At 36.6% G+C, this 27,949-nt stretch overlaps 1 protein-coding gene across 1 annotated transcript in view; it reads right to left on the bottom strand.

Moving 5' to 3' along the window:
* The window catches only part of LOC105549068 (disintegrin and metalloproteinase domain-containing protein 5), a 128,217-nt gene extending 107,110 nt beyond the window's left edge, over positions 1 to 21,107 (bottom strand). The window contains exons 1-7 of the mRNA XM_011993428.1: positions 21,028 to 21,107; positions 20,190 to 20,269; positions 16,143 to 16,198; positions 12,995 to 13,073; positions 12,590 to 12,666; positions 11,604 to 11,775; positions 10,658 to 10,723 (exon numbers count right to left, since the gene is read on the bottom strand). Coding sequence (XP_011848818.1) covers positions 10,658 to 10,723; positions 11,604 to 11,775; positions 12,590 to 12,666; positions 12,995 to 13,073; positions 16,143 to 16,198; positions 20,190 to 20,269; positions 21,028 to 21,082 — 585 coding nt within the window. The 5' untranslated portion in view covers positions 21,083 to 21,107. The remainder of the gene's footprint in view (positions 1 to 10,657; positions 10,724 to 11,603; positions 11,776 to 12,589; positions 12,667 to 12,994; positions 13,074 to 16,142; positions 16,199 to 20,189; positions 20,270 to 21,027) is intronic.
* Between the last annotated feature and the right edge of the window lie 6,842 nt (positions 21,108 to 27,949).

The following is a 27,949-nucleotide window of genomic DNA, read 5'->3' as shown; positions in this document are numbered from 1 at the left end:
TCTGAGATTGAGGTTCACCCATCACCTGAGCAGTGTACTCTGTACCCAATGTGTAGTCTTTGGAAAAAAAATTTTAAATGTTCCTAATCAATTTGTGAACTTTGGCAAAATAATTTAAAATCAGAGTGTTAAGTGTGTCAATTAGCTTATATTTGCTGTTTTTGATAAAGTCAAAGAAGAAAGAGATATTCTAAAGGAAAAAACTGTTCAGATTGTAAGGAGAATCCTCATCTCTAGCCATTCATGCTCAAAGTAAGAAACTATCTCACATCAAGGGTGTAACTATAATATATTTTGTTGACACCTTTGTGAGATTAAAGATTGTGCTTAGTAGACACCCTTAGTTATACAAAACAGTTGCTAATATTAAGGGAGTTGTCACTCAGAAGCTTGGCAAGCCTCCCAGAGTAAAGGTTCCTGTTTTTAAAAGAATCTGTGAATGTGGCTTTTAATGAATGGACTAAACTATAACTGGAAACACAGAAAAACCTACATAAAATTAGAAACTTTTGTGCATCCGAGGACACCGTCAACTGAGTAAAATGGCAACACACAGAATGGAAGAAAATATTTGCAAATCATCTATATAAGGAATTAATATCCAGAATACAGAAAGAAATCCCAAATCTCTATAACAACAATAGCAACAAAAGCAACAGTGCAGTTAAAAGATGGGCAAAGGACTTGAACAGACATTTCTCCAAAGAAGATCTACAGATGGGAAATAAGCACATGAGAAGACACTCAACATCACTAATCATTAAGGAAATGAAAATCAAACCTACAAGATGATACCACTTCACACCCATTAGAATTACTATTATTAATAAAACAAACTGAATATAACAATTGTTGGTGAGGATGGGGAGAAACTGAAGTCCTTGTGCATTACTAATGGGAATGGAAAATGGTGCAGCTGCTGTGGAAAACAGTATGACAGTTCTTCAAAAAGTTAAACATAGAATTACCATATGAGCTAACCTTCTACTTCGGGGTATATACCTACAAAAATTGAAAGTGCAGACTCATAGAAAGTATTTGTACACCAATATTCACGGCAGTAATACAGGAGTTATTAAGAAACAGTTTTTAGGCCACTAGAAAGGGTAAAGGTTCTTGGTGCAAATTTTCCTGTAATAAGAAGCAACCCCCTGAAACATTTCTTATTTAACAGAAAAAGCAGCATGAAGGGCCAGGCCAGCAAGCTTTGATATGCAAATACCGACAATTAAAACCTGGGTCCACTTAATATGGCGATTCCCACCTTTTCCTTCTTGTTACCAGGTGTGCCAAGTATTACGGCCATCTTTAGATAACAACATGTGATAAAACATTGAGGTGACCCATATTTGCATATTAAAGGGCTAAGGTGGGAGGGCCAGGTTTGTCATGGGCTATGCGGATGACACACCTGGTTAAACCAATTCCCTGGGCCCTACGCAAATTAGACGCTGCCTCCTTTAACTTCCCAATATAAGCAACTACTTCTTTGCTGCACACGGGGTTCCTCTTTGTTCCGAGTCCCCCATTCCTCCATTCATCAGAGCTGTATCATTTTGATGCATGGGTCGAGAAATCATTCATTAGAGTGGTGAGTATTAGGAGCAAACCTCAACCTGAAATCTGTCCTTTAATTTCAAGGCTCTCTTCCAGTTATCCTGTCGCCAAACTTTTCTTCTCTCTCTCTCTGTATTCTCTTATTCTCTGTGTGTGTGGAATGTGTGGAAACTTTTACGGGCTAGGGAAATAATCCTGTTAGGCAAGATCAGGAAATGCTGTAGAATGGGGATATAGCTCAGGAAAATGCCATTGCAATCTTCTAGGAGGAGAGTTCTCCCCTTTCACCCACAGGGAGGTCACTCTACTAACTCGCTGATGAGCACATGGTATTTCTAAGCCAACAGCGCCACCTAGTGGACATAGAAATCCTCTTCATAAGACACATTGCCAGTGCTTTGCCACAACATTTAGGAGTAAGATGTCTTCCACAGCCAAATTTTAGTCTCGATATTGTCGCATCAGCAGGAAAATGGCCATTCAGTTGCTACATTCTTTTAAGGCACCTATTCTGTCTCCAATTAAGATAGTACTTAATTAGTAAGGGGATTTTAAATTCAGAAGATAACCGGAACCATTTTTTTAAGGGTAAATGCTTTAACACGGGCTGTAATAGCAGGCAATCTAGCACATTGCCTACATTAAAGGAACCTTCCCCAAAGGTGACACAGTCTCTCCCAAGATCCATTTTTTGGGGATCCAGGCAGATCACACAGGTTTAGGAAGTCAAAGGGGAATCACACAAGGCGGAGAAGCTAAGGTTGCGTGGGTAAAGCACGGTTAGTCCCATCGGTTAGTTCATCTGATTCCATGGCTTGAAGGACCATGCCTTCAACCATGGGTGGCACGTTTAACACGGGGCCAGGATCCAGAAACCAGGGAGGGAAAACTGTACAAGGATGCTCCCTGTCTTCTCCTCCACTCTGGGTCATATGGAAAAGAAGGAGAATAAGAGGACGCTTTTATTCTCTTTTCTTTTCCTAAATGGGTAACAAATTATCTTCAGCTTGCACCCCTCTGGAATGTACTCTGAAACACTGGCACTTCCTTAACCTCAGAACACTGAAGAAAAAAGCAACTCATTTCTTTTCCACAAGGGCATAGCATTACTAAACCTTTACAAGTATTGTAAGATCAACCCAGCTCTTTGAGCAATTGTATCAGGCAGGCCCAGGTAAAACAGCTCCCCAAAATGAAGAAAGCAACTTCCAGGGGAACCATCTAAGGATCCCCCTTCAAGTTCCCTTCTGATTACAGGACCTTAAGCAAATAAAAGGAGACTTAGGCCGATTTTCTGATGACCCTGATAGGTATATAAAAACTTTCCAAAATCTAACTCAGGTATTTCACCTCATATGAAGTAATGTCATGTTGCTCCTCAATCAGACCCCGACTGCAGCTGAAAAGCAGGCAGCTCTGCAAGCAGCGGAGAATTTTGAAAATGAACAATATATCTCCCATAATACACCAAAAGGTAAGGAAGCAGATTGGGAAAGTGAAAAAGTAATAGAAACACCATTCCCAATTGGGGGGGAAGCTGTTCCAGCAGACAACCCTAACTGAAACCCCAATAGCTCAGGAGCTGAATGGAAAAGAAAGCACTTGCCCTTTTTCATAGGACTTTTAGAAGTCCTATGGAAAACCAGGACCAACCACTCAATTACTCTAAACTGTCTAAAATAAACCAAAAGCTAAATGAGAATCTTGTAGCCTTTATGGAAAGGCTGAGAGAAGCACTAATAGAACACACCTCTTTATCCCCTAATTCAGTCAAGGGACGGCTCATCCTGAAGGACAAGTTTATTACACAGGCAGCTCCCAATATTAGAAGAAAACTACAGAAGCAAGCTATAGGACCAAATAGCACCTTAGAGAACTTCCTGAAGGTGGCCACTTCAGTCTTTTGTAATAGAACCAGAAAGAGGCCCAAAAGAAAGAAAGCAAGCTCAGAAGAAGGACAAAGTCTCTAACAGCAGCTTTGCAGGTTTGCAAAGTCCAGAATCCCCAAGGTGCATCTGCTCATTGTTATTAGTGTGACAGGCCAGGGCATTTTACAAAGGAATGCCCAGGTAGCAAGATGAAGCCACCTCAACCCTGTCTAGTTTGTGACAGAAACCACTGGAGACGCAACTGCCCCCAGAGGCAGAGGTTACTGGGTTCAGAACCAGTCTCACACATGGTCCAGCAGGACTAATGGGTCCCGGGTCTCAAGTCCCAGCTCCAGTGGCTCAAACTGCCATTACAGCAAAGGGGCTTTTTGGAAATTAAATTTCCAATTCCAGCTAATTCTGCAAATTAAAGAAAGGAAAGTAGACCTCCTTCTAAACACTAGAGTCAGTCTCTCTCTTTTCTCCTCTCTAATCCAGGCCTCCCCTCTTCCCATGACCATAAGGGGCATCTCAAGAAAAACTCTAACCCAATATTTTTCTCAACTTTATTTGCAGTTAAGAAGACCTACTAACACATGCTTCCAAGCCATTGTCATGATAGTTCTACTATTCAAAAAAGCCTCCAAGTTAACCACAGGAAATAATTTAACTATGTACACTCCACATGAAGTGGCAGGATTACTGTCCTCTAGGGGGAGCTCTTCTTAGCTAACAAACAGTGGTGAAAGCAAGAAGTACCTAAGGCTGAATAAACAGTAGACACTCTCCCCAGGCACAGGCACTCAATTAGCTAAACTAACAGCTCTTACAAGAGCACTTGAATTAACCAAGGTAAAAATAGCTAACATTTATACTAACACCAAGTATGCTTTCTTAGTTCTGCATGCTCATGCTGCCATTTAAAAGGAAAAACATTTTCTTACCACCAATAAATCTCCTATCAAATATCACCAATAAATTAGCAGGCTATTATCCTCGGTTTTTCTTCCACAAAGAAAATATCAAAAACACACTCTAAAGAACAGCAAAAGGAAACAGATAAGGTAGCCGAGGAAAAAAAAAAAATAGGTTAGCTGATGAGGCAGCTAAGTCAGTGACAAGGAAGCTTCAAGGCATTAACATGCTTCAAGCCCTTCCAATCTAGGAAGGCTCCATAAGAAAAATTAACCTCAGTATTCCCCTGCAAAAACAAAATAGGCCACTTCTCAAGGGCATACTTTTCAGCCCTCAAAATGGCTACAGTCAGAGAATGGCAAACTCCATTTGCCAGCCTCCAGCCAATAGAAAGTTCTTAAAATCCTTCACAAGGGGCTGGGCACGGTGGCTCACTCCTAAGATTCCAGCACTTTGGGAGGCTGGGGCAGGCAGATCACCTGAGGTCAGGAGTTCGAGACATGGTGAAACCCTGTCTCTACTAAAAATTTTTTTAAAATTAGCTGGGCATGGTGGCGGGCACCTGTAATCCCAGCTACTCGGGAGGCTAAGGCAGGAGAATTGCTTGAACCCAGGAGACAGAGGTGGCAGTGAGCTGATACGGTGCCACTGAACACCAACCTGAGTGACAGAGGGAGACTGTCTCAAAAAAAAAAAAAAAAAATTCCTTCACCAAGCTTTTCACTTGGGAAAGGATAAAACTTATCAATGTGCACAAAAATTGTTTTCAGGCAGAAAACCTCTACATTGGTTAAACATAGAGCCTCTCTAGCTCACTTCCAATAAGAACCAACTTTATTTAACCCAGGAAATTTAGTATTAGTAAAATCTCTCATCTCTCCTTCCCTAAGCCAAGCTGGGAAGAGCCCTACGCTGTTCTTTCAACCCCCTCGGCAGTAAAAGTTACAAAAATCAACTCCTGAATACATCACACTCAAGTCAAAGTCTGAAAAACTGAGGGAGCAACCCCTGACAGCCCAGAAAAACGGCCAGAATATCAATGTGAAGAAATAGAAGATCTTAAGCTAAAAAAAACCATAAAAAATAAGTAACTAAGTGAGGACTCTCACCTTACTCAGCCCCACTCCCACCTCGCCAGATACTTTTCATTGTTTTTAACCTTTCCTTGCGAAGTTCACTGCCAAATGTTAAAACTTCATTTTCATGCATATTTGCAGGGAGATTTAATTGTACATGGGATTGCCTTTATAACTTCGTAAGTCCCCAAAGGGAAATGTTAGATCTTGGCAAGTAAAGTTTTCAATGGAAATTATTTATTATGCCCCTCTTGTGGAAAACTGTTATAGTCACATTACTATTTGCAATAAAGCTATACTGAAACCCCAGTAGCACACTGTAGCACCCACAATGTGGAATTCTCGTTGTAGAATTCTAATTGCTAAAATATTTTGCCTAGTAATTATCATCATCAGAATTAATAGCTGGAGAAAATATTTAGTCAAGGTTGTTTTGCTTATAACAAGAGTAACAGGAATAAGAAGGAAGCATGAAAGTTTTACTATCATTAAGTTTAATAGGACTTTTTACTAAAGGTCGGTAATATAATGCACTCTAAGCTATTAAAAGGTTATAGAGAAAAAATATATATAAGGAAGAATCTCATATAATAAATACTTGTCCAAAAAGGAAATGATTTGTTGTTTAAAGGATGGATGTTTAGGACAAGTCAAAATGTTTCAGTATTTTATAAAATGGTCTGTAAAAGTCATAAAAAACTTTAATTACTAAAGGAAAAGAATTGTTAAAATTAATGGCATTTTAGCCACCCAATAGCATATTTCTCCCAATCATATTGCAAGTTATAAAAGGGCCTAAAGCTAAAGTTATTCTCTAATGGTAAGTCAAGGGGGAAAGGTATGCTTTTCTCAAGGAAAACGTTACTTTTATATTAAGGTTTCTAGTAACATACAGCGACATCTAGTGAAGGTAAACTGGTATTGCAATCCATTGGTGTAACTAACAGGTGTCAAACTCTACAATCAGTTATGGTCTATAGGACCCCTACTAATGGTGGTAATCTGAATACTCATATTCTAGCCCAATATTTTAAACCTTCTTGTAAAATTTATCTCTTTTCGCCTAGGAGCAATCAAACAACAAATGGTGCTGCAAGCAAATCCACACATAAACATGCCATTCTTCAGAGAACCCTTAAATCAACCTCAGAAGACCCCACTGCTCTTCGCCCACACGATGAGCTTTTTCAGCAGGAAGTATCCAGAAAGAACCATCATCCAACACCCCCTAACAGCAGTTAGGTTTGCTTCTCTTGAGGTGGGGAATAATAAAGGAGTTGTGAATAAATAATTTTTAGGCAGCTAGAAAGGGTAGAGGTTCTTAGTGGAAATTTTCCTGTAAAAAGAAGCAACGCCCTGAAACATTTCTTCTCTAACAGAAAAGGAGGCTTGAAGGCCCAGGCTGGCGGGCTTTGACATGCAAATGCCGGCGATTAAAAAATGGGTCCACTCAATATGGCAATTCCTGCCTTCTTTTCCTTGTCACCAGGTATCACAAGTGTCATGGCCATCTCCAGATAATACCATGTGTTCAAAACATCATGGTGACCCATATTTGCATATTAAAGGGCTCACGTGGGAGGGCCAGGTTTTTGTGGGCTATGTGAATGACACACCTGGTCAAACCAATCCCCTGGGCCCTGTGCAAATCAGACAGTGCCTCCTCCAGCATCCCAATATAAGCAACCACTCTTCTGCCACACACAGGATTTCTCATTGTTAGAATCCTCCCTCCCTCTCTCTCTGTATAGGGGAGCTGTTTTCTTCTTCCTTCCTTCTTTCTTGCCTAACAAACTCTCCGCTCCTTAAAACCACTCCACATGTGTCTGTGTCATTTAATCTAAATCAGTGTGAGCCCAAGGACCCTGGTGTTCCTGCAGTCATCAGAGCTGTATCAGCAGCATTATTCACAAAAGGAATATGTGGAAACCCATACGTCCATTAGCAGATGCATTGAGAAACAAAATGTGACATATACATATAATGGATGATTATTCAACTTTAAAAATTTATAAAATTTTGATACATGCTACAACATGGATGAGTCTTTTAAGACATTATGTCAATGAAATAAGCCAATCACAAACGTATGAATACTGTATGATTCCACTCCTGTGAAGTATCTAAAGTAGTCAAAATCACAGAAATAGATAGTAGAAAGGTAGTTGCCAAGAGCTGGGGGGAAAGGGTGAAGGGAATTCATGTTTAATGGGGATAGTATCCGTTTCAAAAGGAAAGAGATCTAGAAATCTGTTTCACAACAGTATGTATATACTTAACACTATTGAACTATACATTTTAAAATGGTTATGATGGTAAACTTAATGTTATGTGCTTTTCCCCAATAAAAAGAAAAATAGAGTTCTAATGAGCAAAATGAAGATTCAATCCCCAGTCTCTCTGATTCCCAAATCATGCACTTATAAGCACTACCATTTAATATATTATTAAACACAATGAACCTGTACTCCCTCACTATACTCATATTCTAGCCCAATATTTTAAACCTTCTTATAAACTGTATCCCTTTTCACCTAGAAGCAATCAAACAAATGGTGCTGCAAGCAAATCCAGACATAAACATGCCATTTGGAAAACAACCAGAGGAATGGGCAATTTCCTACTAGTGACCATTTCTAGAAAGGGCACTAGGGGAACTTCCCCTGCAAGCCCCCGACTAGACTGCACCTAGACCTAAGTTAGTCCTCATAGTTGCCACAAGTCACCTCACAGCAATGTGCATTTTGTTTTAATAAAGTAGCTGATACCTCCTAAGTGTATTCCTATGCTTTTGAAATCTTAATTTGAGGAACTTTCTCTTTAGGGAAAAAAAATGTTTAAAAAAGAAATCCCACAAAATGTTTAAGATAGTATATTAGTCTGTTCTCACACTGCTAATAAAGACATACCTGACACTGGGTAATTTATAAAGGAAAGAGGTTTACTTGACTCACAGTTTCACATGGCTGAGGAGGCCTCACAATCATGGCAGAAAGTGAAGGAGGAGCAGCCATGTCTTACATGGCGGCAGGCAAGAGAACATGTGCGGGGGAACTGCCCTTTATAAAACCATCAGATCTCATGAGACTTACTCACCATCACAAGAACAGCACAGGAAAGACCTATCCCCATGATTCGATTACCTCCCACTGGGTCCTACCCTCCAAATGTAAGAATAATGAGAACTACAATTCAAGATGAGATATGGGTGGGGACACAGCCAAACCATATCAACATCCTTCTTCACATGGCAGCATCAAGGAGAAGAATGAGTGCCCAGCAAAGGGGGGAGCACCTTATAAAACCATCAGATCTCATAAGAACTAACTCACTATCATGAGAACAGGATTGAGGAAACTGCCCCAATGATTCAATTATCTCTACCCGGTCCCTCCCATGACACATGAGGATTATGGGAACTACAATTCAAAATGAGATTTGGGTGTGGACATAGCAAAACCATATCTGATAGCTATTTCAATAAAAGGCCACCAAGTTAAACTAAAAGGGTCTAAGATTGGTAAAAATGCAAAAAGTCTCTGGGTTCCCAGTCTAAGAAATAAATTGTTATGTTTTATGCCACTATATTTTGGAGTGGTTTGCTACGCAACAATAGAAATACTTTAAAGTCTAAAAATCTACTTTGTCTGATATTAATTCAGCTAAACCAGTTTTTTAAATTTGTTTATATTTTTCCATTATTTTACTTTTGTTACTTATGTACGATATTTTACATATGTCATTTGTAAGCAGAATGTGTGTGTGTTTATGTGTGTGTGTGTTGTACGATAATCTTTGTCTTTGCTTTTAATTAATCTTTATCTTTGGTTTTTAATTGCAGCACTTAATCCCCCTACATATAATTACTTAGGTATTTCAGTTTGAATCTTTTGTCTTAACATTAGCTTTCAAATTTGTTCCAGATTTATGAAACAAATCCTAAATATGTGTTTTTCTTTCTCTTAATTGCCTTCTTTTTGTTGATTATGCTTAAAATTCTGCTTTCCTCCCTCTGATTTTGTAATTTGATAGAAATATTATTTCAGGGTATGCATTTGCTTTGTACTGGGTCAACTTAGCTATGCTAACGTACCCTCGACTCAATTCTAATGAGCCATGAACTTCAAGTTCTGTTATTCCTGTCAACATTTAGCTCAGCAACCCTGACTCATATTCACCCTTTCTGGAATCAACAGATTCTTTGAGGGGAAAAATATTGTATTTTATTTTAATTTTTTTATTTTTAGCTATTATGGGTACATAATAGTTATACATACTTATGGGGTACATGTGATATTTTGATACAGGCATACAATGTGTCATGATCAAATCAGGGTAACTGGGATATCCATTACCTCAAACATTCATTAATATCACTTCTTTGTGTTAGGAACATTCCAATTCCACCCTTTAAGTTGTTTTAAAATATACAATAAGTTATTGTTAATGACAGTCACCCTACTGTTCTGCCAATCATAAACTATATTTTTAAAAAATTAATATTAGCCATACATGTATTTTTTGTTTTGCTAACCATTGTTCATGGTGTTTTATTTCCTTATGGATTGTGAGCCCATATATGTATGGCTGATATTAATCTGTAGGAATCCTGAGGTATTCTGCCTGAAGTGGCATTCCTCCAGATATAAATACTATTTGCTTCCCTCATGCACCCTCGGCTTTTACCAATCTGGGACAAATGTAGCCTCATGGATTAGAATCCTAACCACATAGGTAATAAATATTCGGAGCCTAAATCTATAAGAGATCCAAAGTATAGCCATGAATTCTCAATATGAGTATTTTGTTCATTTGTTTTTCTCGTTGTTTCATTTACCTAGAACTGAGAAGAAAACAGGTGATAATATGTTTTCTCCTTTTGCTTTAAAGAAGTGGCATATTTGTTTTATAGACCATCCTTCCAATTAGACTGAGGCAGTTAAATATTATTATTGTACATGAGGGTTGAGGGCTTAAGGGAGTTGCAATCTATCCTTTCACTGAGGATGTAGGTTTTTTGGAAAATCAACAATAGTCAACAAGCTTTAGAAATTAAGATGCTTCACTTTGCAAAAGTGAGTAGATGCTATATACAAAATAACAAAAACTTGATTTATAATCTATAAGAATGTGTTCATTGCAAACGCAAAATAGCATGGTTGGTAATTTTCATTGCCTCACTGAAATCAAGTTAAAGAGATATATTAGTTTTAAAACAATGATGCATAAAGTAAGACTTACCAGATTTTTGTCCACAACAATATGCATTTCAATATATCGAGGGAATAACTTAATAAAGTCAGTTTTCTGAAAAACACATAACATGAGTCATGAGGAATTTACAAAAATTTACCTTCTACTGAAATTATATTGAGAGATAAACTGAAAGATATATTGCTCCTGATTACATAATGAGGCTATTTTCAAGTACAAAATTTAGGTACTATTCAGAAGATTCCAGTTCAAAGTGCCCTGGGTAGTAAGACTTTTCTATTAGACTTCTCAAGATACGTAAGAGCTCAGGTATCTTTTACTTTTATAATAATTGAAACTGAAATTTTCAGTTTATAACATAAAGCTTTGGTTTTTCTCAGCCTTTTGATAATTTTTCATACTAATCTTTCATGCAAGCAGATTTTCTGCTACCAATTACTAGGAAGTTACTTTTGGCAAACAATGTAGTCTAGAAAAATATTAAAATTTACAACCAATGGCAATTTGCTAGAGCCAGACATGTTATTTAAGGCAGTCTATGGGTCTTGGTAGAGAAAAAAATTCATCGCTTTGCTTTACATGTACTTTATGTAAGTCACTCATCCATTTTTGAACTTTCAACTGGGAAATCCAGGTTGTATAATATTCTCTCCTAAATTATCTGAGTAATTAAAGAAAAGGAATATTTTACATTAATTATCTAAATTCTCACATATGAAAATTAATATTCCAGTTTCTTTTATACTATACTCATATCTTCATATTTCTAAGATTAAGTTTTTGCTAAGCTTTCATCTAATGGCAAGCATAATGACAAACATAAGTTTATTCTCTCGCCATTGTAAAAGTCACGTAGAGCCCTCATGAAAAAGTAAAATAGTTTTAAGATTTATAAGTCACCAAATCTTGACTCTGAAAGTATTTTTCATTACACAAAATTATACTAAATTAAAATAAAAGAGCCAATACTTACTTCTGAACTTTTTCTGACTTGATACTCTGAGTTAAACCAAGAATAAGTGTCATTTTCTTCTAAGAGAATATTAGTGTCAGCAAATTTTTCTTCATAAATGTTGTGTATAAATCCTGATACAGCCTCCATTGGTTCAATTCCATATGAGATGTTTTTCAGCTGCATTGTTCCCCTGAGTGTTAAGACAATCGAAACAAGTCTGAAATGATTCTACCAAAACCATAATATTATAGTGAGAAATCTGGGCCACAATTTTTAAGATTTAAAGTTTTTAAGTTTTAAGACCTTAGGTTTTTTTACTTTTATCTCTTTATCTTTTGGGGTCTTTCTTACACCAGAACTGGACCACTATATCACAGGATACATGTTACCTTACATTACAAATCTGTGATTATCTTCAAGAAAGCATGGTAGTGGCATGGATCTGTGCACTTAAACAGGTTGAAACCCCTTTCTGTTGCGTAGATTTTCTAACCAGCCTGTAGAATCTCTAGGCAGTCTCTTCTTTAGTCTTTGATTCCTTCTCTTTGATACACTTAACTCTCCTCTGACACTTGATACCCTAAATCATTTGTTTGTGTGGGCTGAATTGAAGGCACAATAGGCCTAATAATTACTGACTGCAGAGCCAGTGTCCATTAGTCCCATGCATTCCACAATTGTCAATTATTCTAGGACATTAAGAAATTGGACAAGAACTGAATTTGAGAAAACTAAAAAAGTATGAGGAGACCAATCAATCTCCCTACACTTAAGCTTTCTTAAAGCCTAAAGCAGCAGATCCTGTCAGTATCAACAAGTAGCCTCTCATCAGGAACAGATTCTGCTGGAATATCAATCCTATTTTATTAGTAATTTTGGTTCAGTCCTTAAGGAATTGAAATGACAAAGGTGATTATAGAATTAGAACAGATACATGGAGAATTAATTCATAGGCTACCAGGATATAATATTGGCAAATTGAGTATCTTTAAGTAGTCTAGAACCTGAGTCCTGAACACACGCTGAGGGTCACAAGAGAATTTGGAATACCCGCAACATATCCATTATAATTGCAATCCATCTAAGAAAAAAAAAAGAAAAATTAATGGATAACTTATTTTTTAAATATATACCCCAAATATATTATTTATATTTATTTATATTTATTACTTTATATTTTTTTATTTTTTACTTTAGCTACATTTACTATTTATTACTTTAGCTACATTTCTACTTTAATATGATTGGCAATTACCTAATAAATTTGTGCCAGGTAGAAATAAGCACCAGCCTAAGTTACTCAATTTCAGCGAATATGTAAAATAACATTCTAGTTATTATAGAATATTTGTCTTTTTAAAGAAATCTAGAATTACAAATATGTAACAAAAAAATAACCTAATTCTTACCTGAACTAGCAGAGGTTTGGAATGACGGATGTCATTTTTGTCATAAGAATGAATAAAAGAAGCTGAAGATAAAATTGATCTAGGCACAAATAATAAAAAACACGCTCAAGTTGTGAAACAGAAAAGGTAGAAAAAATATTCGTACACATTTTCTTTTTACTGAAAAATTTAAAGTAGTGTTAATCGACTTGTTTTATCCTATTGTCCATGTATTTCTAGCACTTAAACTGAATTAGGTGCTTGGTGAGACATTTTAACTAGAATGACATACCATACAAAAATGCAGATAAATGAGCAACTCAAATTGCTAGAGACATGAAGAGGAAATAGTATAGGTCCCAATTTCCAGCATAGAACTTTCTAATCTTTGTCTATTTCACTCATTGATTTTAGATTTTATACTCAAGTTTCAAAATTAAAGTGTAAAGTTAGGACAGTGATACAGTTTGGCTCTGAGTCCCCACCCAAATCTCATCTTGTAGCTCCCATAATTCCTACATTTGTGGGAGGGACCCAGTAGGAGATAATTCAATCATGGGAGCAAGTCTTTCCCATGCTATTCTCGTGATAGTGAATGGGTCTCATGAGATCTGATGGTTTTTAAAACGGGAGTTTCTCTGCAAAAGCTCTCTCTTTGCCTGCTGCCACCCATGTAAGATGTGACTTGCTCCTCCTTGCCTTCCACCATGATTGTGAGGCCTCCCCAGCCAAGTAGAACTGTAAGTCCAATAAACCTCTTTTTTTTGTAAATTGCCCAGTCTTGGGTATGTCTGTATCAGCAGTGTGAAAATGGACTAATATAAACAGAAAACTTAGAAAGAGTTACTTGGTCTCACTACAAATTCATATTTGCTAAACTTTGCTAAGTGCCAAGTTCTTCTCAATAACTCTGGTCAGAATTTTATTTCCCTCAGTAACTATTCAAAAACTTGACACTACTCCTGTCACTCATCCCACGAAACCCCCATGTTCCCTCCCTCTCAGATCACCTGTTCCCATCTGCACTCCTTACCTTTATTGCCAGAAGGTTACTTCTTTCATTCAGAACAAGCCCTTACGCTGGTGCTGTAGATACCATCCTGTGCCATATACAGAGGACACTACTTTTTCTCTCCTATAATTTTGAACTCTTGTGCTCTACTGATTTTTATCATAATGCTATTTAAAATGATACTAATAAGTCATTATCATCCTAAAGAACCCTTTCTTGACCCCATGTTCTCCTGTGGCTATTCCTTATGTACATTTTTTTCAATTCTTAATACATTTCATCAAGAATTGTCTACACACAATTCCTTCAGTTTCTCAATTCTTATTATCCCTGAAACATCCCTGGAAAAGATCCACAAATATTAGAATGTCAAATCCAAAAGGCATTTTAAAAAATCATTTTACATTGGACTTCTAGTTTCTTTTTGAAAACTGTGGCCACTCAGTCCACTCAATTTACATAACACTTCATTCTTCTGCTATTCTTCCTACCTCCCTGGTCCCTCCAGCTTTATCTTCCATGTTGGCTGCTGTTTTTGTTCAACCTATCCCAGGAAACATCGCTGTTTCCCAGGGTTCACTCTTTAACCACGATCTATTTATAAGCACCCTACGTAACAGCACTCATTTAAAAAAACACAAGAAAGTAGAGCACAAGTTACTACTTTCTGCTTAATCTATATACCTATAGCTAAATCTATTTTCCAATATTCTTATTGAATATTTTCAGAGATTCAAATTGCTAGCCACATATGGCCAAGAATGGCTTTGAATGCGGCCCAAAGCAAATTTGTAAACTTTCTTAAAACATTATGAGATTTTAAAATATTTTTTTTAGCTCATCAGCTATCATAAGTGTATTTTACATGTGGCCCAAGACAATTTTTCCTGTGTGGCTCATGGGAGCCAAAAAGACTGGACACCCCTGATCTACAGGAAAAAACACACTTGGGTATCTCACATGTGCTAAAAAACCGAAATCACCACTTCCTCACACAAATATATCCCTTGTTCATGTTCCTCAGTTAATTATACTATAGCCTATTCATTTTCTTGAGCCACAACTAAATTATCTGAAATTCCTCACTGTTTACCAATCATTCCACCAAATCTGTATTGAGGTCCACCGAATTTTTCTTTCAAGTGCTATCACTGGTGCCATCGTTCAAACCACCACCATTACTCACCTAAACTGTATAGTCGTATAATTAGTCACCTTAACTCTAACTTTGTCCCCTCAAAAAAAGCCTATGAGACTCAATGTGGCTAAGTAAGTACATACTTAAAACCATTTTTGGCTCCCAATATCTGACCATGCATTCTGAATCTTCTACAACCTGGCCCCTACCTACCTTTCCAGAATCTTTTACCTCTATTTTTCAGAAAATGTTTGCTTTAGTAATTCACACTGGCTTTGTGCATATCAGAAAAGCCACTGTGTCTCACACCTCTATGCTTTACACATAATTTCTTCTCTAAATAGAATGTTGGCTGAGTGTGGTGGTTCACGCCTGTAATCCCAGCACTTTGAGAGGCCAAGGAGGGAGGAATGCTTGAGGTCAGGAGTTCAAGGCCAGCCTGGGCAACATGGTGAAACCCCATCTCTACTAAAAATACAAAAAAATTAGCCAGGCATGGTGGTGCACACCTGTAGTCCCAGCTATTTGGGAGACTGAGGCACGAGAATCACTGGAACCCAGGAGGTAGAGGTTGCAGTGAGCCGAGATCACTCCACTGTACTCTAGCCTGGGCAACAGAGCAAGACTCTGTCTCAGAAAAAAAAAAAAAGTGTTCCCCTGTCTTGCCCCTCTTCTTTACATAGCTCTGTCTCTTCCCTTAAGATACAAGTAATCTCTTTCCTCTTCCCCAAAAGCCTCCCCTGACTTCCCAGGAATACTGTTTATACATTTATCATATTACCATATTATAATAAAATTATTTGCTTTCTATTAATGTGTCTGAATCTATCATTCTGTATTATAATTCTTTAACAGTGTAATATGTTTTATTCTCTTTTGCATGCCTAGGTTTTTACTCAATACCCAGTATAGAGTAGGTATCAATATATTTGAATCAAAATGATTCACTCTACTTATACATACTTTTAGAAATTAAGAAGCCAAAGATTAAATTTTGAAAGGACAAAATAATTACTCACTGCTTTTTGAGATGGATAAAATATGGCTTTCCTTCTATTGTAATCATGTAAACAACCTATAACAAAATTATTAGAAAAATTCAATAATAACAAATGCCAACTAGTGTATCTTCTCCAAATTAGGGTTTAAAATATTGACAAAATTTATAACAACCTGTAACCATTATATTGGCTTTCCTTCCCACACAGATACTTGGAGCTTCAGAATTCTGCATTGAGAACTAGGTAGTAAAGCACTCACTTGCCTGCTATTCACTATTACTCACACCTCTGAGGGAGAAGCTTACCCGATGATTATTATCTTTCAGTTCAGACAGACCCCACCATCAAGGATGTCCACCTCAATTGTGAGGACCCATTGGTTGTTTACCTAGAGCTCTCCTGGAAGGTAAATTGTGCTGCTCATTGAAAGAGACCCTCCCAAAAGATAGAAGTACAAGAAATGTAATATACTTCCAGCAATATAACATCAAAAGCCATTGCATTTTACTCATCTGTGTGAGCAATCAAACTCCTCTGGAATAGAATGTAGGAGAGAATACAGGGAGACTAAAGACATGTCTAGAGAACAACATAGAAGACAATAGAAAATGCAACAGTCATTAAATTATGTATTTGGTTAATTTTAGACATTTATTTTAGCAAGAGAAATAGCATTTAACAGTTTTCAATTCCTCAACTTTATACTGAAGCATAACAAGGTACTTTGTATCAGGTAAATGTTCTGTGAGGAATTAGTTGAATGGCATTGTGAAAAGAAGTATAAGTGGAATTTGGAGGGGACCTTTAAAATTGTGCCCTCTAAAATCCTTTGATATTAAACAAATAAGATGAAAATTAAAGGAGAATATGAAAGCACCAATAACGTTTAAAATCCACATATCTTACAAAGATAAAACAAAAAAAACTAAAATAAACCAAAAATGTACAAAACCAACCAATAGGAGGAAAAAACTCTCAAAAGATACATTATCTAGAGCCTCCACATCTTTTCATATACAATGTCCAACTGATATAAGCCGAACTGTAACCCCCCAAAAAATTCGTTAGGTGAAGTACTAATTCCCAGCACCTCAAAATGTGACCATATTTGGAGATAGGGTCTAAATGGCTGATGTCATTCTTAACTGTGAGAACCCTGAATTTTCCTATTAAATCAGAAAGAAGGCAAAGGACTTCCCCTCTCTCCAGTGCTTTTTAATATCATACTGAAAGTCCTAGCTAATGCAATAAAGCAAAAAAAAAAAAAAAAAGTAAATAAAATGGATTTGGATTGGCTAGAAATAAATGTGTGTCCTTGTTCACAGATTACATGATTGTCTATGGAGAAAATCTGAAAGAATCACCAAAAAGAAACCCCGAACAAATAAACAATTGTGGCAAGGTTGCAGCATGCAAAGTTAATATTAAAAACTCATTTTCTTTCCTTTATACCAACAATGAACAGGTAATAAATTAAGTGAAACACACAATGTCGTTTACATTTCACCCTGAAAAATGAAATGCTTAGGTATAAATATAGCAAAATATGTATTTATGAGAAAAACTACAAAACTAATGCAAAAACTCAAAAAGAACTAACTAAATGGAGGGATAGTCCATGTTTATAGATAAAAAGACTCAATATTGTCAAGATATCAGTTCTTTCCAATGTCACCCACAGATCACTGTAAACCCAATGAAATTATCAGCAAGCTATTTTATAGATACCAACAAACTGATTTTCAACTTTATATGTAGAGCCAGAAGACCCAAAATAGCCAATATAATATTGAAGGTGAAGAACAAAGTTGGAGAATTGACACTTACCAACTTCAAGACTTACTATAAAGCCAGGCATAGTGGCTTACGCCTATAATCCCAGCACTTTGGGAGGCCAAGGCAGGTGGATCACCTGAGGTCAGGAGTTCAAGACTAGCCAGGCCAGCATGGGGAAACCCTGCCTCTACTAAAAACACAAAAATTAGCTGGGCATGATGGCAGATGCCTGTAGTCTCAGCTACTGAGGAAGCTGAGCCAGGAGACCAAGAGAATCACTTGAACCTGGGAAGCAGAGGTTGCAGTAAACCAAGATCGTGTCACTGCACTCCAGCCTAGGCAAAAGAACGAGACCTTGTCTCAAAAAAAAAAAAAAAAAAAAAACAAAAAAAAAAAAAAAAAAAAAAAAAAACAGAAGATTTAGTATAAATGTACAGCCCTCAAAACAGGGTGGTGTTTGCAAAATCATAGACAAATAGTTCAAAGAAATAGAGATCCCAGAAATAGATCCACATAAATATGGTCAATGGATCTTTGACAAAGAAGTCGAGGCAAAATAATACTTTTAAAAGAGAGTCTTTTCAAAAATATGTACTAGAACAATAGTATTGCCACATTAAAAAAAAAAAAAATCTAGACACAGACTTTAAATCCCTCACAAAAATTAACTCAAAATGGACCACACATCTAAATGTAAAATGCGAAAACTGTAAAACTACTGGAAATATTCACTAGAAAAAAAAGAATAAAATACATTGTGTGTAACCACTGTAGAAATTATGTTACGATCTAAATGACACAGAGTATAACTGCAAGCAGTGTTACAAGCAAATTCTACACAACAGGGAACTGTTAGGGGAAGTCAAATCATCAGGAAGCTGTAAGTTAAGAAGGAGGTATGTAATTTAGATGCTTATAGTTTATATTAGGTGAACAACAAATAATTTTAGTATAAGTAAGCCTCATGTAATATTTCTCTTTTATCTTTATGTGCACATGCATTTAACTGGGTATTCTATATTTTTATTTACTAAATTTTATAACTGTGTGCCCTTAGGCACTTTTACTTTTGCAGGTCCTACCCCATATGATACCAAACATATTCAAATAAAATCACATCCCACAATAATTATAATTTTGTTGCTAAAATATATTACAATGTACCTTTTTAAATCATTATAGTTAAAAGAAACACACTGAATTTCCATATTATAAATGCCTTTATAAAAATTCTAGAAATTAGACAAGTGAGGAATTCAAAGATTATCAGTGACAAACAATGGAAAGGGAGAGTTGGTATTATTAATCTCAGGAAAAAGGAAACTAAACAAAGATGTAATGTCACCTCTTCTTTCCAGTCAGAAAGGGAAGCTGTCATAGGGCTCATATACCACAGCATAGCTAGTAATTCACTTGGGAGGCAGAGCAGAGGGGTGTTCAAAGCTGCATGATAAGCATGTCGGTAAATAACCCTCAGCTACTAGAAGAAGAAAAGGTAAAGAAAGGGTATATGGGGAAGGGGAAACAATATAAATAGTATATCCTTACGTGAAACAGACAGGAAAGGTTTCTGAAACTGCTAAACGGAAAAAAGATAAATTTGGAGGCCCATAATTACTAAAAACAATAGATTATCTTATACTGGTAGAAACCATGTAAGAAGTATTCTCCTGCCGAACTATTAGAGAAGGAACATTCACTACCATTCAATCTTGGATGTGAAATTGACGTGATCATTAACAGATAAACCTGCCCAGAGATCATCACCATTCAGATCCTCACTGACTTAGTGAAAGCTAAGAGAAATCTCTAGGGGATCACTAGGGCCAGAACTAGGCTACCAGAAAACTCGGTTATCAAGATAAATAATATCTTAATGCAACCTTTTTAAAAATCAATGCAAAAAAACACCATGATGAAAACAATATCAAAATTTTCAAGACAGACAGGATCTGATTCTGTAGTTACATGACTCATTTCACTTGCCTCACCCTAATCCTAGTCCTAGGGGGATCCAAGTTTTCTGCTACCTCCTTAAATTTCAAACTTGGGGGATCCTATACCTAGCATTTTGACCCCAGGGGATCTTGTCCCTAAAATCCTTCATCATCAACAGAAACATGCACACACAGCCTCACACATTCGTAAACATCAAAATGCTCCCTCTTGTGAACCTGTTCTCAGCTGTCAACTCTGCCTCCAAGAAGTACAATCCTGCCCACATTCAGCACCTTTGGTCTTGACATTAAACACAACAACATTTCATATTAAAAATATTATTAAAATTACATTATGTTCTGGATCTGTTTTAGCATCCGATGATGAAATCTTCTCTGGAATTGTGGTCTGCAGGAAGATTTTATGAGGATCTAAAAATAAATATAAACTATGTTATTTTGATACCCATGATCTTATGTTATTCAATTCTCTGATTCTGCATTTGTTTCTCTACATTAGCGGCTATTTTTAATATAATCTACACATCTCGCCCTTTCCACTGTCTTTCTAGTCATTCTTACCTACAAATTTCTGACCCCTTGTCAAGATCTCAAATTTTTATTCTCATTCTCCCCTGCAAATCCCTGTCTACACAGATACACACACACACATACACACACACACATACACACACACACACAGTTTGGCGCTGGCACAGCTTGACTAAACGTTAAGTACCAAATTCGGTGTTGTAAACAGATGTGGAAATGAGAAAACACAGATGCATCCAGAAAGTGAGATATTTTGCAGGGACGAATATAGATATTGAATACAAGGATGATCTGCACTTTTCAATGGGGCAGGTGGAGGCTAACAGTTGCCAAATCAGTCAATCCTTGATAAATAGCTTTTTTTACGGTGATGCAATTTTTCGTAGAGTAGCAGAATTTTGTATGTGGAAAAAACCACAAATTTCATTTTTGTTCATTTTCTGGATCAGGAAGCTCTCCCAAAGAAATAAAACGATTTTCTGTCGGAAGCTGCCTCGCTGCCTTTTTGGCCACAGACCTTGAGGCAAGCGGCCAGGAGGAAGCGGGAGAGCGTGGAGCCAGGGTAAAGTCTGAGCTGGACCCGGGCGGTGGAAAGAGTGAACAAGGTCTCCCTCGCAAGCCTGGATTCCTGGACTTACTGAGGTCTGCATGCATCCCACCAAGTCCGGTGAGAAGCACCAGCAGAAGGAACATGGCTCGCTGTCTTGGAGCCCTGGCGATGAACAGCAGTTGAGACGTTGAGACCTGGAGAGGCGCAGCTCGCGCAGGGCTGAGCGCGCGTGAGGCTGCCCAGGGAGGCTGCGGAGAGGAAAAGCACAGGGAAGAAGCGGGAGGTGATTGGAAGTGGGTAATGCGCTGCTGGCGGGCAGCTGAGCACTCAAGAGAAGTGTCTCAGCATTGATACGCCAGTCAGTTTATTGTTAAAGAAGAAAGGATTCCTAATTGTCAATTCTCAGGTTAGGGTGGTGCCTGGTGAGGCTTTTGCTTATATCTTTTACTTAGACCATCGCTTTTTTAATTAACTTCCAGTTACAGTGAGAAAAGAAACAAATATAAAAATACTCTGGTTACTGACAGCAATCAAGTTTCTTTCCATTACATTTATATACCATGCAAACAGTTTAGCTAGAACTAGGCAAAATGCATGTTTGCAGAAAATGTTGCAAACGCTGTGATTGTAACATTCCAGGGTTGGAGACACCATTATAGGACAGCTATTGAATGCAAAACAGCTCATACAATCCCTGCTCAGACTTCCAACAAATCTTCTCTATTGTCCCAAACTATTACTGCTACATTCTGTATAATCCTGCAATCCCTAGCTTTTATTTCTTTATTCAGACCTTGTAAAATTCTGCCTCTTAGTAGAAGCAGAAACAGTTTGGTTTATTGGGGTCCATAGGCACTCTTTCCTTTGCAAGTCCTAGCACACATCATATTAAATACACTAAAATACAGCCACATCCCCACATTAACTGTAAATTTTCAGTAAAAATACTGAAAGCGTGTTTATAAATATGTTTTGAAATTACTTGGATGCAAATCCAAGGGACGTTATCAGCAGAAGAACAATAACATACAATCTTTTAAAAAGAACCAAGAGACCAAGAAATAAAGTCACAAGACATGAAGTTCATAGTAGAATGGATACAATTGCTTAATGAAGCGGAAATTTGGAACATCAGATTGGCAAACTCTGACAGAAAAGAACAAGGAAAGAAAAAAAGTAGGAATGCAAAAATAAAATTAAGTTATATGGAAAATAGAAATAGAACTGTCTGTATCTAGAGAATAGTATTTCCCAAAAAAAAGAGAAAAATCAAAATAGCAGGAAATATTAAAGGAAATAATAGAAAAAGTTTCTGTACATTTAAAAAGTAAGAGAATGACCTTAGATTGAAAGAACCCAGAGATTACAAACTGGGCACTGAAGAGGAAAACACACACACACACACACACACACACACACACACAGCCCTGAAATTTAAAATGACACCAAAGAGAAAATTCTAGAATTTTCTAAAGGAAAAGAACAGGTTGCCTACCAAGGAACAAGAATCAAATCAACATTCATAGTCATACTGAATACATGAAATCAATGGGTTAATATTATTAAAGTATTAACTGAAAAGAAATCTGAAATATTATTCAAATGTGAGAGCATGAGTTTTAAAATTTTCTACAATATATAAGTTCAAATAAAATTTGACGTAAAGATACATATCAGAAAGGCATTTCAGAGAACAAATCACATGATAAGGAAAATAGAGAATTATGATAAATGATGTCACAGTAACAGCAATCAAATATCTTTCCAGAGTTTGTTTATATGTGACAGAAAAATACTAAATCAAATAATGAGAACATATATATCTAATAACCTAGAAGCATATTTTTAGACAATATGACTATGATGGGACGAATGGAGAGGGAAAATATCAAAATGATAATGTTCTCAATTTGAAACACTCTAACATGTATTTATGTAACTAAATAGCTTTAAAATATATCAACAAAAATTGATAGGAATATAGGGGAAAGCTGGCAAAAGTATCATCAGGATTGGAGATTGAAACACATGTCTTATAATTATTGATAGATCAAGCAGGCAAAATTTAACAAAAATATATGAGAATTGGATGACTCAAATAAGCATGATCTAGTAAACATTTGTACAATTCTAGATCAGCTGTAGAGAATATACATTCTTCCCAGCCACTCATGGAATATTTACAAAATGATCACGACCTAGGTTTTATAATATTTCACCAATTTTAAAGAATAAGCATGTAATTGAGTTTATGTGTTTTCAATTATACTGATAATCACTATATATTAAGTGAACCATTTAGTCAATTTAATATTAAGGAATTATTGATATAGTTGGATCGTAATTACCATTAACTTTCCATTTGCCCTGTCCTTTTTTTTCTCTCCTTTCTTGCCTTCTTTTGGATTGATCATTATTATTTTATTTTCCTATTTTATTGACATGACAGCTATGTAGTTTTTACATTTTTCTTTTAGTGGTTACCTTAGAATTATAGCATTTACTCAAGATCATCTCCCTATCTTAATATCTACTGATTATCAACCTTAATTACATTTACAAAGTTCCCTCACAGAAATACCTAGTTTTGTGTTTGATTGAATAACTAGGAAATAGGAATTTTGGAGGAACATCTTTAGAACTCTGCCTGGAATAATGTCTTCCAGTCCTTCAGGTCCTTATCAACCAGGTTTAGATATGATTCTTCAGGCGCCATTCTTTGAGGATGAGGTGGTATGGTGTTCCAACAGGTCTTTAAGGTGGTAAAAAGGTACAGTCCCCCTGAACCTGCCACTATGTACACAAACCTTGAATTTCTGTTGCTAGGTGTTGCTAGAGTGGCAAACAAATTTCACTGAGTCTTTCCACAACCAAAGATGCCTCACCTGAATTAGGTCACGTGCAACCTGAAAACCCCTAAAGTTATACGGGGAAATGAGAGTGATGTTGAAATGACGCATGAGGTTTATCTCTCCGTACAAGAAATTGCTGGTATCCTGGAAACTCACCTCTTATGAAATGCTTTTCTTGGACCTTAAATCTGCTATATGATTTATGGCTGGCCCCATCACCCTCACATCCAAATGTGTAAGGATGGCAAGCACATAGAATACAGTCTGTTGGTATAGATTTAAAGAGAAAGGTGAAGGAGCCTAGTCAAGTAGGCAGAACTGAAGATAGTATTCATGAAATGTACCTGGATGCTAACGTTCCATCAGGCTGCTCCTTATAATTTCTGTTACTTGTCTGTGCCTAATAGTTTAGCTAACCTGTCTGGTATTCTAATGACTGGAGAAATTTAATCAGCATTGAACTAGTCTAATTCCTATACATTCAAGTTTCTGACATTTCTAATAGAATTGAAAAACTAATTTCCTATATGGATGCCCACCACATTTCTAGAATATATTGACCTTGAACAATACTGTTGATCTGCAAACAAAACCTATAGACTCTCTGACATGACAAACACACTGAAAACAATGAAGCAAAGGAGTGAATAAAATGGACATGAAGAAAAGAATATTGCCTTTTGTGGGGTCCAGCCAAGATGATTCCTATGGCAGCTTGAGAACACCTTCAAGTAGCTCATGAGTGAGAAGTTAGCTACAAATTAGTTCTTGCTCCAGGCATCCTCTGTTTCCTAAAATTATTGACCCATACTATCACTGACAGATAGATTGCAGTGGGTCACTCTTTATGTTATATCCATAAAGCAGAAAGTATGTTATCACTTCAGCTAATTCTAATTTGGTTTATGCAGAAAGCAAATTCTTCAGCAGCTAATTATCCATGATTCCACAATACCTGTTCAGAAAACACATTTTTGCACCTGTTATCTGTCTTTGGAGAAGGCATATGTATGCCCAAGGTTGGCAGGGCTAGACAAAGTGTCTAGGCAGTTCAGCTGAATTCAGGAAAGTGAACCCGCATGCATAGGCCAATAAATTGGAGAGAGAGACTTGCAAATGTAGTGGCTGGGGAAACCACAGTTCCTCTCTTTAATTCCTCCTGGAGTTAACCTACTGCATGCAAATAGCTGTCATTCTAGCTGAAATGTATTGTAGACCAGCACTAGCTGGTTATAATGTTGGGTGTGAAATCTTTCTTCATCTGTGTCCACAGAGAACAACATGCCAGCAAATAAAGAAAACATAAATACATGGAAACATCTAATGTTCACAGGTTGGAAGATTTAATATTGTTAAGGAGACAGTACTACTGAAATCTATCTACAGGTTCAATACAGTCCCTATCCAAATCCCAAAGTGGTTTTGTTGTCTTTTTGGGGGGGGTTTGTTTTTTATTATTTTTGTTTTTTGCAAAAATAGGAAAATCCATCCCAAAATCCAATTGGATATTTCAAGATTTCTTCAAATAAGTTAAAATTTATATCAAATATGTTTGACTCCATTAAATGTTGTGAAGAAGCTACTTCTATAATACATTAAATATTCAGCTCCCATAAACAGATTCTTCTATCGCCATTAAATTACAGAGAGAAATAATTAGAAAACCAATAGAAACATAAAAGACTGAGACCTGAGAAGCTTACCTTAGATTTTCATCACTTAAAGATAAGATTGGACACATTCTTACACATTTCTGAAATGAGAGACACCAGCAGGAAACAGAATGGAAAGGATGCCTTCGGCTTCACAGCCTCCTCCTGAGCATCAGAAACACATAAGAAGCCCATGAGACTCTTGGCCCTTTCTTGAACTTCTGAAAAAAAAGAAAAGTTCTTGGATATTATGAAATTATCAGGCTCACCAAATATCCAGATTTCCAGAAACCGTAAGCAAATACCTTCATGATATGTGTCTAAGAAGTTATTCGTGGCAGTCTTTACCAATTGCAAAGAATACAGTCCTCCTGAGAATGAATCCTAGAAATGATAACTGCTTCACTGAAATTAAGGTAGATTGACAATTCATTATTTTCTTATCTTTCTTAAAAACTAGTGTACTTACTGTATGGCGGTTTCATTTTAAAACAAAATTGGATACATATAAGGAAGATCATTGCATGCTGTTACAGTTATCACTTTAAAAAAGAAATGTATTCTAGATTTTCAGATATACATTTAAATTAAAGCCATAGAATATTTTTATTAAGTAGATTAAAATACACTTACTATTACTATAAATCTTCTGTGGCATATCCATTAGCTGAATAGTAATAAATGATCATTGAATAATAGATTATAAAACCACAATCTGAGAGACTGAGACAAAATTACCATACCAGGAATGTTTTCTAACAGAGTGTGAAGGTTTATTTCTATTCTATTCTGTAAGAATTCAGGTAAAAAAACAAATTAAAAGTCCTCAAAAACATGAAATAGGTACATTTGAAGTATTATTGTACATATTTTATAAATACTTGTATAGTTGAGGTCCTTTGAAGAATTCTCCATTATTCAATTCCCAGAAGTCAACTGCTTTGGTTACTAAAACATCCTGAAAAAATGCAGAATTTCATAAATATCCTGGGGTTTTTTAATTTCTTTTTTTTATTATTATTATACTTTAAGTTCTAGGGTACATGTGCATAACGAGCAGGTTTTAAACATAGGTATACATGTACCATGTTGGTGTGCTGCACCCATCAACCCGTCATTTACATTTGGTATTTCTCCTAATGCTATTCCTCCCCCAGCCTCCCACCCCACAACAGGCCCCTGTATATGGTGTTCCCCACCCTGTGTCCAAGTGTTCTCATTGTTCAATTCCCACCTATGAGTGAGAACATGTGGTGTTTGGTTTTTTTGTCCTCGTGACGGTTTGCTGAGAATGATGGTTTCCAGCTTCATCCATGTCCCTGCAAAGGACATGAACTCCTCCTTTCTTATGGCTGCATAGTATTCCATGGTGTATCTGTGCCACATTTTCTTCATCTAGTCTATCATTGATGGACACATAAATATCCATTTTTTACAACGTTATATAACATCAATTTGTAGATGTATAACTATTATGTTAACATAGGTTTTTCTCTAGATAAATATGTAATATATTTGATTTTGTTTCCGCAAGATATGATTTCAAAAATTGACTTCCAAGTTCATACAGTTGTAAATCTGAGTCTGAAATATAATCACATGCTTTAATAGAAAGATGTAATTATCTATAGGTGAGTTATTTTTCCAATAAATAAGGAACTGTTTTGACATTCTTAAACATAAGAAACATCTTAATGGCCTCTAAATTCCCAATGAAGAACGACAACATGACTTCTATTAAGTGTGTTGGAAATGCTTTCTAAAGATGTATCACATCAGATCTGCTTTTTATCCTTTGAAGTTGTTGTTGTTGTTGTTGTTGTTTAATTTTTAATTCTTATTGAAGTGGTATCATTGTCTGGGGTAAATACCCGAGGTTCATCGTCTTGCACCAAGGAAATGCAGTATGCCGACACAGAAGCAGATTTAGGAGCGGAGGTTTAATAGGCAAAAGAGAGAGAAAGGATAACAGCTCTCTCTCTTATACAGAGAGGGGGGAAACCGGAATGGGACTTCCTACCGGCTTAGGGGTGCACAGGGTTTTATAAACAGGTTTGAGGTGGTGTGTCTGATTTACATAGGGCCCAAAGATTGGTTGGACCAGGTGTGATGTTTACATAATGCACTGGGAAGCTAGCCACCCCATCCTAATCTTTTATTATGCAAATGGGGTCTCTACTTGGCCAATGCTATGCTGCCTGCTTCTTAATGTGCACGTGGCTGACAAGGAAAGGGGAAGATGGAGCCACCATTTTGAACATACCTAGTCCACAGGTAGGCCCTTTCCTATTGGCACATCTGACAGCATTCACCTGTGCAAGCTTCTGGCTTGCCTTTTTATGTCTGCAGCTCGATTTTACAGGCTGCTCTTTCTTTGTTAGAAAAGGAAGTGATCTGGGGGCTGCTTTTTGTTAAAAGGAAAATCTTACTGAGGACTTCCTTACCCCTCTTCCTCTTCTCCTTCTCCTTCTTCTTCTTCTTCTTTTTTTTTTTTTTTTTTTTTTTT

Source organism: Mandrillus leucophaeus, unplaced genomic scaffold, assembly GCF_000951045.1.
Source record: "Mandrillus leucophaeus isolate KB7577 unplaced genomic scaffold, Mleu.le_1.0 Scaffold111, whole genome shotgun sequence".
NCBI lineage: Eukaryota > Metazoa > Chordata > Mammalia > Primates > Cercopithecidae > Mandrillus > Mandrillus leucophaeus.
The sequence above is the reverse complement of the archived record's forward strand: the minus strand, read 5'-3'. Positions and strand labels throughout refer to the sequence as shown.